The sequence below is a fragment of the Piliocolobus tephrosceles genome, chromosome 1, assembly GCF_002776525.5.
Source record: "Piliocolobus tephrosceles isolate RC106 chromosome 1, ASM277652v3, whole genome shotgun sequence".
In the NCBI taxonomy this organism is placed as follows: Eukaryota; Metazoa; Chordata; class Mammalia; order Primates; family Cercopithecidae; genus Piliocolobus; species Piliocolobus tephrosceles.
This window is the reverse complement of record NC_045434.1, coordinates 209,598,504-209,608,845: the sequence shown is the minus strand read 5'-3', so window position 1 is coordinate 209,608,845 and position 10,342 is coordinate 209,598,504. Positions and strand designations below refer to the sequence as shown.

The 10,342-nt window shown below is 48.7% G+C and overlaps 1 protein-coding gene across 2 annotated transcripts in view; it reads left to right on the top strand.

Moving 5' to 3' along the window:
- The first annotated feature begins 2,866 nt into the window (after window positions 1-2,866).
- The window catches only part of VPS13D (vacuolar protein sorting 13 homolog D), a 283,937-nt gene continuing 276,461 nt past the window's right edge, over window positions 2,867-10,342 (top strand). The window contains exons 1-2 of one of the 2 annotated variants that reach the window (XM_023192003.2): window positions 2,867-2,957; window positions 7,485-7,657. In XM_023192003.2, coding sequence (XP_023047771.1) covers window positions 7,561-7,657 — 97 coding nt within the window. In that variant the 5' untranslated portion in view covers window positions 2,867-2,957; window positions 7,485-7,560. Of the gene's footprint in view, window positions 2,958-7,484; window positions 7,658-10,342 lie in introns of those variants that run through there. The other variant, XM_023192002.1, reaches the window with a different exon arrangement.

The window sequence follows — 10,342 nt, the reverse complement described above, 5'->3', positions numbered from 1 at the left end:
ATGTTGCACAGGCTGGTCTTGAATTCCTGGCCTCAAGCAATCCCCACCACCTCCTCAGCCTCCCTAAGTGCTAGGATTACAGGTGTAAGCCACGGTGCAGGGCCCTGCGTAGGTTTTTTATTTATTTATTTTTGGATTTTTTTTTTTTTTGAGATGGAATCTCCCTCTGTTGCCCAGGCTGGAGTGCAATGGTGAGATCTCGGCTCACTGCAACCTCTGCCTCCCGGGTTTAAGCAATTCTCCTGCCTTAGCCTCCTGAGTAGCTGGGATTACAGGTGCCTGCCACCATGCCTGGCTAATTTTTGTATTTTTAGTAGAGATGGGGTTTCGCCATGTTGGCCAGGCTGGTCTTGAACTCCTGACCTCAGGTGATCTGCCTGCCTTGGCCTCCCAAAGTGCTGGGGTTACAGGCGTAAGCCACGGCGACTGGCCATATGCTTATTTATTTATTTATTTATTTATTTTGAGAGAGAGTCTTGCTCTATTGCCCAGGCAGGAGTGAAATAGCGCAGTCTCAGCTCACAGTAACCTCCACCTCCTAGGTTCAAGCAATTCTCTTGCCTCAGCCTCCTGAGTAGCTGCGATTACAGGCACCCACCACCATGTCCAGCTAATTTTGTACTTTTAGTAGAGACAGGGTTTCTCCATGTTGGTCAGGCTGGTCTTGAACTCCTGACCTCAGGTTATCCACCCAAATCTGCCGCCCAAAGTGGTGAGATTACAGGCGTGAGCCACTGTGCCTGACCTGGGCCATGTGCATTTCTAACAAGCTTCCCAGGTACAGCCAGGTGTCTGTGCTAGATGATCTGGACTTCAACGTCCTTCACCTCTGAAGGATGGCCTTCCTTCCCCCTTCTGTCTGTGGAGTTCCAGGTTTTACTCCCTAACCTCAGCCCCAGAGGAGACCCAGCATCCAGATTCTGAGAGGTTGATCCCACCATACAGGAACCCTGGTCGGGCTCAGGAGTGAGTCAGTCCTCATACACCCTCATTAGATTAGCATCATGAGGGGTGGTAATTATTATGGTAAATACATGATTGTAAGCTTGCCGTCCTGCTTCCTGCATCTTCTGACTTTATATGAGCCTGAGGTCTCCCTCTTGCCCTTCTTGTGATAATGCAAGGAGGAAGTGTTCAGTTGTTCATTCATATACACTTACTGAGTCTTTTCTGTGCTAGGTAATGTTTAGGTGTTGAAGAAACACTGTGAAAGGGACACAATCTCTGTTTTCAAGGTACTGGGGAACGAACAACATACGTAAAAACAACTAAGATAATCTCAGGGAGTATTAGGTTCCATGAAGAAAATACAACAGGGTAATGGAGAATGGAACTTTATTTTTATTTTTGTTTTTTTTTTTTTTTGAGACGGAGTCTCGCTCTGTCACCCAGGCTGGAGTGCAGTGGCCGGATCTCAGCTCACTGTAAGCTCCGCCTCCCGGGTTTATGCCATTCTCCTGCCTCAGCCTCCCAAGTAGCCGGGACTACAGGCGCCCGCCACCTTGCCCGGCTAGTTTTTTGTATTTTTAGTAGAGACGGGGTTTCACCGTGTTAGCCAGGATGGTCTCCATCTCCTGACCTCGTGATCCGCCCGTCTCGGCCTCCCAAAGTGCTGGGATTACAGGCTTGAGCCACCGCGCCCGGCCTTATTTTTGTTTTTGAGAGGGAGTCTCGCTCTGTCTGGAGAGCAGAGGGGCGATCTCGGCTCACTGCAACCTCGGCCCCTCGGGTTTAAGGGATTCTCCTCTCTCAGCTTCCCCAGTAGCTGGGACTACAGGTGTGCACCACCACGCCTCGCTAATTTTTGTAGTTTTAGTAGAGATGGGGTTTCACTATGTAGGCCAGGCTGGTCTCAGACTCCTGACCTCAAGTGATCTGCCCGCCTCAGCCTCCTGAAGTGTTGGGATTACAGGCGTGAGTCACCCTGCCCAGCTCATAATGGAACTGTAGATAGGCAAACGTCTTTTCTGAGTGCAACATCTGAAGCCAGAGGGAGTCAGCTATATTAATATCCAGAGCTATTCTGTAGCTCTGGATTGGCCACACGAAGCTTTTGAGCACTGGAATTGTGGCTAGTCTGTACTGAGATGTGCAGTAAATACAAAATATACCCGAATTTCAAAAACTTATTATAAAAAAGTTAACGTATTAGTGATTTTTTCTTTTGGCTACATGTTGAGATGATCATATTTTGAACATATTGGATTAAATATATTAAAATGAAGTTCATTTTCTTCTTTTTCGTTTTTAAAATATGTACCAACTAGTAAATGTAAATCGCCTATGTGGCTGGCATCGTATTTCTATTGGTCTGGGGAGAAGGGTCCTAGGTAGAGAGAAGGGCAAATGTACAATTCCAAGGGCAGAAACTGAAGGATGCCGGGGCAAGAGCGGCCGGGGAAAAAGTGGCTGAAATGGGAAGGGACCAGATCTAGTGGGACCTTGGTGGCAGCTCTGTAAGGAGGTGGGTTTTAATTGAAGTACGGTTGGGACGCCATTTTAAGCAGGGAAGAGCAGGGTCTGAATTCACAGGCCCCTGTGGCTGCGAAGTTGGGAATGGATTGCGGGTGAGTGGGCCAGACGAACTGCCGATTGCACCTTTCACGTGGATGGAAGGCAGGGTGGTTGTAGGTGGGAAGAATCCTGGGTTCCCATGCTGTCTGAACCAAAGTCATTTGTGGCCCTGCCCTCCCCTGGGACTCAGTTTCCCCACCTATAAAATAGGCCCCAGTGTTCGCAAACCCTGGAGGGGCCCGCAGCCCTGCAGGAGCCGCCGGCGGCGCCAGGGGGCACCTCCTCGATAACTCGGCGCTCGGCTGGTCAGGCACCGGCGCGTCGGCCGCTCGATTGGTCGCGTCGGGGCCGGCTGAGCGCCGCGGGCCTGCGCCATTGAGGAGCGGCGGGGAGGAAGCGCCGCGCAGCGCCGGGCTGGGGCGGGCGGCCCGGGACACCGACAGGTAGGGGCCGAGCGGCGCCGCGCCGGGCGGGTCCAGGGCCGGGAACTGCAGGGCCGGCGCGGATCCACGGGCCGCCGCTAGAGCTCCGCCTAGACCTGGGGGCCCGGGCCCACGCTGGGGAGAGCGATGCTGGGAGCCTGGGGGCCCAGTCGTCCGGCCTCGGTCTGAGCCCCTCGGGGTAACCCTGGGGTGTCTGCTCCCCCGAAGGCCCCGAGCCCGCCACCTCCGGGGACCCCTGCGTCCGAGTCCCCGCGAACACCCCAGGCACAGGCTAGGAGTTGGCTGAACCTCTGGGAACCCCGACGTCCGTGTCCTGGGGAGCCCGAGCCCCTGCCGGACGCCGGCACACTTTCTGGGGTCCCAGCAGCCTGGCGCCCTGGAATTGGGAGGTGTCAGTCCGCGCCTGTCCGCCTGAGCCGTAGTCTCAATGCAGGACCCTAGTGTGCGAGTCCCCCACATTACGCCCAGGAGTGGGGTGTCAGTTCCCTAGAATACCTTAGCCTTAATCAGCCACCCGAGGTCACACTCTCGGGCAGAGATATCAGGCCTAAAACTTCTCTTTACCTTTTGCCCCCCAGGGTCACGCCCTGGCCCAGCCACTCCTCCTAGGTGTGGGATCCCGGCGCTGTTCCCTCCAGGTTTTACCTGGGTGGTGGGGTCTCTGTTCCCTGGAGGGGGCTGCGGGTTCCGAGAGCTGGGGGCGGGAAGGTTGTGGAAGCGTCGCCTTCCGGGCAGTGCCGTCCCTGTGGGGCCACAGGTCGGACAGCCGCCCCCGCCCCCTTTTTGGAGCTCCCTGGCGCAGGCCGCGCTCAGTACCGGCCGCCTCGGGGAGGGACGCCCAGGTCCGGTTGCCAGTCCTTCCTATTCCCGGTCTGGCTGCTCCTCAGGGGAGGGGCCTGGCTCAAGGTCATGCCCGGCTGTCTGCCCGCCCGTGGGCTCAGCACTGATCCCTACTGTCACCTGCCCCACTGGGTAGGGGAGCCCAGGTGGGGGTTAGTGCCAGGCAGCTGCCTAGAAGCCCTGATGGACCGGAGTGTAAACACTTTGGGATTCTGACCAGTCTGGTGGCCCTTGCTGACACTGAATTCCTCAAGGGAATCCTTGAAGTGGCCTCAAGCTGGGTCTAGATGCTTAGCAGAGCAAATCATGGGTGCTTTCTGGTTTGGGCCTCAATTTTACTGACCAGGGCGCCTTACAGTGCTAATCGCTCATGCTTTTAAAACCTGTGCTTTGCATTCTTTTCCATTTAGGGCAAGTAGGGTAGGGCCTGAACTTGTTTACAAACTGACAGTTGTTTCCCTTGATTTGGAGATAATTGGTAGTTGGCACTCAGAGAGAGTTGGCATTTGGGGCCGAAATTAATGGCAATAACTACAAAAATAAAGAGTACTCTGACCTTGGCTTCTTAAGTTTGTTTGGAGTCCCCATAGTGAGATTAGTCAGTTTCACATTTGGTGTTCACACATTTACTCCTTTAAAGTTACAATAGTGGCAAGGCACCGTGGCTCACGCTTGTAGTCCCAGCACTTTGGGAGGCCAAAGTGGGCAGATCAGGAGTTGAGGTCGGGAGTTCAGACCAGCCTGGCCAACGTGATGAAACCCTGTCTCTACTAAAAATACAAAAAATTAGCTGGGGATGGTGGCAGGTGCCTGTAATCCCAGCTACTCAGGAGGCTGAGGTAGGAGAATCGCTTGAACCCAGGAGATGGAGGTTGCAGTGAGCCCAGATCCCATCACTGCTCTCCAGCCTGGGCGAGGGAGCAACACTCTGTCTCCAGAAAAAAAAAAGTTACAATAGAGAAATGTTTCTTTTACTCAGACTGTTGATCATTGGTTTTTAAAAAATTGTTCTTAAAACCTTTTTTAAACAATTGTAGCCAATAATTAGTTTTATATAACTCTACCCTTAAAAAATATCTTTATATTCCATTCGCAGAAAAAAAGAAATCTTTGGAAAGAAATTGGGCAAATATTTTACCAAATGCTGTTTTTTTCCTTCTTTCCTTTTTTTTTTTGAGATAGAGTCTCGCTCTGTCGCCTAGGCTGGAGTGTGGTGGCGAGATCTAGGCTCACTGCAAGCTCCGACTCCTGGGTTCATGCCATTCTCCTGCCTCAGCCTCCCGAGTAGCTGGGACTACAGGCGCCCGCCGCCACGCCCGGCTAATTTTTTGTAGTTTTAGTAGAGACAGGGTTTCACCGTGTTAGCCAGGATGGTCTTGATCTCCCGACCTCATGATCCGCCCGCCTCAGCCTCCCAAAGTGCTGGCATTACAGGCGTGAACCACTGCGCCTGGCCTGTTTTTTTCTTTTTACTGTCACTGTTGACAACAAAAGTGAATCTTCTCTGGAAGTACAAGATATTGTTGACAAATGAAAGCCAGTTTTTCTAGGAGATTGAGTTCCTTCTTATGGAGGCCTTGTGCTTCAGGTAGTTGTTGGATGGCAGCCTCTCAGTTGGGACAGGTGTGTCTTCTGGCACTAAGATGAATCACTAGAGGTGGGGCAGCGTGCTTGGAAAGGATCCTGAAAGTAGGCTGGCTCCAGTGGGATGTGTGCCATGGCAAATCTGTAGTGCCTGGCAGGGTGGCTGATGACTGACATGGTGGATCAGGTGGATCAGAGCAAGATTTGAGGCTCACAGTTTCCACTGGGATCTTCTAGCTGAGCAATCTGAGAACCCAGTTAAACTTTTGTGTCTCAGTTTCCCTCATGTTGACTTTTTGTAGTACTAAAATTACTTTTTTTTTTTTGCTAATACTGGTAAGCACCAGTTATTATAACGGGCAGTAGTACCTACCACATCTAAATACTGTGGCTAGAGTCAGAGGATTTCTGGAGTTTGGTTTGTAATAATTGACTAAGATTGTTCATCAAATCAGTGTCATCTGGTGCCCAGGTACCCGTAATGCAGTTCCAGGACATTTAAGAACAGTGGTAAAGCACTGTCGTCTCTCTCCCGTGTATATGATTGTATAAGTGATCCTCATAAACAAATTTGAGATATTTAATTTGGGTGGCCTAAATGAGGATCATTAAAGAATGTGAATTCTCCCCCCACCCCCAACTTTATTCAGGTTTCTTTCATCAATTTCTTTTTCTTTTCTTTTTTTTTTTTTTGAGATGGAGTCTCACTCTGTTACCCAGGCTGGAGTGTAGTGGTAAGATCTTGGCTAACTGCAACCTCCGCCTCCCGGGTTCAAGGGATTCTCCTGACTCAGCCTCCTGAGTAGCTGGGATTACAGGTGCCTGCCACCATGCCTGGCTAAGTTTTGTATTTTTGGTAGAGACAGGGTTTCACCATGTTGACCAGGTTGGTTTTGAACTCCTGACCTCAGGTGATCCACCTGCCTCGGCCTCCCAAAGTGCTGGGATTCCAGGCATGAGCCACCACTCCCGGCCTCTTTCATGAATTTCTTTTTTTTTTTTTTTTGAGATGGAATCTCGTTCTGTCGCCCAGGCTGGAGTGCAGTGGCCGGATCTCAGCTCACTGCAAGCTCCGCCTCCTGGGTTTCCGCCATTCTCCTGCCTCAGCCTCCCGAGTAGCTGGGACTACAGGCGCCCGCCACCTTGCCCGGCTAGTTTTTTTGTATTTTTTAGTGGAGATGGGATTTCGCCGTGTTAGCCAGGGTGGTCTCGATCTCCTGACCTTGTGATCCGCCCGTCTCGGCCTCCCAAAGTGCTGGAATTACAGGCTTGAGCCACCGCGCCCGGCCTCTTTCATGAATTTCATTCGGACAATCTCCTAGGGCATTTTCTGTCTTAATCTAGGATAAGGTTTCTTAATGTTGGCTCTGTTGACATTTGGGTTGGATAATTTTTTGCTGTGGGAGCTGTCTTGTGCATTTTAGGTTTAGCAGCTTCCATGGTCTTTATTCAGAAGATGCTGGTAGCAGCCCCTAAGTCATGATCAAAAATGCCTCTGGACATTACTAAATTATGCCCATATGAGAACCTCTGATCAGGGTGGTCTAATCCCGAGGTAAATCACCGTAAGTGAACAATGGACAGTTACACTGAAAAGATAGACAGCTTTGAGTTGTAGGTAATTTTTGGTGAATTTAAGAGTGACTATTCCCTGAAGCAGCATCAGAATGTAGATGTTTTGGTTTGCCTCCAGTTACTGAAGGGGGCATCTTACAGAGCTTCTTGCCTCATCTTTTAAAACATCTACGGCCAGGCGCAGTGGCTCACGCCTGTAATCCCAGCACTTTGGGAGGCTGAGGCGGGTGGATCACCTGAGGTCAGGAGTTTGGGACCAGGCTGGTCAACACAGTGAAACCCCATCTCTACTAAAAACAGAAAAAATCAGCTGGGTGTGGTGGTGGGCACCTGTCATCCCAGCTACTGGGGAGGCTGAGGCAGGAGAATCGCTTGAACCCGGGAGGCAGAGATTGCAGAGAGCCGAGATCGTGCCGCTGCACTCCAGCCTGTTCTTTGGATTCCTCTACCTTCAGGCAGGTAGAGGATGAAATTGGCTTAGAAAATCATTCAGTTTTTATGTTGATTTTCATTATTTTCCTTTCACAGATTTTTCTGTGACCATGAAAGAGAGAAATAAAGAATGATCCATGATTTCTAAACACCTTTTCCTGAGGATATAGTCATGTTGGAAGGCCTTGTAGCCTGGGTTCTCAATACCTATTTGGGGAAATATGTCAATAACCTGAACACTGACCAGCTCTCAGTTGCACTTCTGAAAGGTGAGTATTTCTCTGGGTGAGGTACAGCTTTACAGGTGGCATTTCTGTTTTTGTATTTTTTTTGTTGTACTGAGAATCTTAAAACTTAATGCCCAGATGGCTTTGTACTAAATGTGTGTAAAAAGGTCCCATATGACCCTGATGATTATTACAGAGTAACTTTATAGCTATATTGTTGTAGATTTTAAGGAACTATTAAATATTAAAAAAAAAAAAAAGCAAAATAAGCTATACTACTGGTGACTGTGCTTAGTCCCAGTTAATTTTTTAGCTTTATGAAGCTTTGTGGAGGCAGCCACAATGTACTGACAGTAGCATTGATTTTGGCTTCAAATACTGTTTTGTCATTTATTAACTATGTGAACAATAGCTCATATTGAAATTCTAAGCCTCAGTTTCTTTAGACAGAGATACCTCCAGAGGGTTGCTATAAGGATCAACTGGAATAACATTTAAAGTCCCTAGCCTGCTGGCATATAGTAGTCCCTCAATAAAAGTTTTAAAATTGATTACTGTGAGGTGTTCAACAGAATTTCTGAGGTTTTGGCTTGCTTAATAGTAAAGTACCTGAAGCTTGAGACATTTTACCCTTTACAGGCCTAGACTTGGTAAATGCAGTCCCTGATTTGGCATGGGAATTCGAAAGCTGCATTTTCTCCCTTTCCTTGTTTTAATTTAAATTCTCTTTGCTCAACTCAAAATGGAGCTTTTTAACATATGTAGGAAGAGAAGAAAGTCAGTCTGCAAGTGTGTAAAATCTTAGGAAATGGGAAGGAGACTTCAAATACAGTGAAACCTCACCTTCGTGGATGTGAGTTTTGGTAAGTGGACCAGGACAGGTTAGAGAGAACAGTGACACAGCTGTTTGCATAGTCTGACTATAGAGTACCAGTGGTTCACCTGTTCCTTTAAATGTGTTGCTTTCCGGCTGGGCGTGGTGGCTCACGCCTGTAATCCCGGCACTTTGGGAGGCCGAGGCAGGCAGATCACCTGAGGTCAGGAGTCTGAGACCAGCCTGGCCAACATGGTGAAACCTCTGTCTACTAAAAATGCAAAAATTAGCTGTGCGTGGTGATGGGCACCTGTAATCCCAGCTACTCGGGAGGCTGAGGCAGGAGAACCGCTTGAAACCGGAAGGCGGAGGTTGCAGTGAGCTGAGATCATGCCACTGCACTCCAGCCTGGGCAACAAGAGTGAAACTCCATCACAAAAAAAGAAAAAAAGTGTTGCTTTCCATGTTTTTCTGACCAAATGATTGTGGCAGCGATAGACCATGGGCAGAGCTGTCATGGTTATGCCTCCCCACTCTCTTCCTTTCCTTTCCTCTTCTGGTTTCCCTCTTGTCCGGAAACAGGAGCTAAGTGGAAAGCGAGAGTGAGCAGTCTGTCAGGGAAGAGGATGTGTTCAGAGTGCGATAGTAGTGTCAAGTTCACCTCTCTGGTCTCTTATTGAAGTTTTCAGACCACTGTGAAGCTAATTACGTTGTATGAGGTGTAGGTAACAGGGCCTAGAAAGAGAACTGCAGACCATGACCCTGCTAATCAAAGAGCTGGTTCTGTCGGGAGTGATATGGCAACAGCATTTGCTGAAGAAATGAATCAATAGAAATGGATGATATCTGATGTGTTACAGAGTTGTACTAACATTGCTCAGCAGTTTTAGAATATATCTTGTAACAACAACTGTGTTTATCTATCTGGTACCTTAAACTGCTTTTCTGCCCTTATTTCCTTTCTAAAAACATTATTCTTTATGGCTTTTAATGAACCTGTTGAACTTGAAGAATATTTCTCTGCAGGATGGAAAAATGCTTTTTCTTTCATAACTAGTGTTAGTATGGTACCTGATGCTTATGGATCCAAAGCACATCACAGAGCTTGGCCAGAAACATCTTGGGAGCACGGAAGTGTACTGAGGGAATGGCTTCGTAAAGAAGTTGGTTCATCTGCTTGTTCATCTCTGACACAGTTAAGCAGTGTGTGGGGATAGAGAGGGTACTAGATAGGAATGAGAATGTTCTTTCTGTTTTTTGAGACAGGGTTTCTTTCTCTCACCCAGGCTGGAGTGCAGTGGCGTGATTGCACCTCACTGCCACCTTGACCTTCTGGGCTCAAGCAATCCTCCTGCTTCAGCCTCCCAAGTAGCTGGGACCACAGGCATGCAACACCACGCCCAGCTAATTTTTGTATTTTTTTGGTAGAGATGGGATTTCACCATGTTGCTCAGGCAGGTCTCAAACTTCTGAGCTCAAGTGATCCTCCCACCTGGGCCTCCCAAAGTGCTGGGATTACAGGCGTCATCTACTGTACCCGGCCGAGAATGTCATTTCAATCTACCTACAGATATTGACTGTTCTAGATGCTTTGAGAGATGCAAAGGGGACTGAAATAGTGGTCAAGGGTATTGATTCTTTTAGCTAAACTATGTGTTTGAATCACAGTTCTTCCATTTACCAGTAACGTGGGTGGGCAGGTTACTCAGTTTCTTCATGCTTCACTCTCCCTTTCTGTAAATTGGAGATAATATTAACTATCTCGTAAGGTTCTGAGAAATTAATGTGGGTCAGAGAGCTTAGAGCTGTTCTTGGTATATTGTAGGCTCTCAGACAATGTTATCATCATCCATCCTCGTGGTCATATCTGTGTGATTGGATTGGCTGGCAATTTGGACTTCAAAGAGATTGTA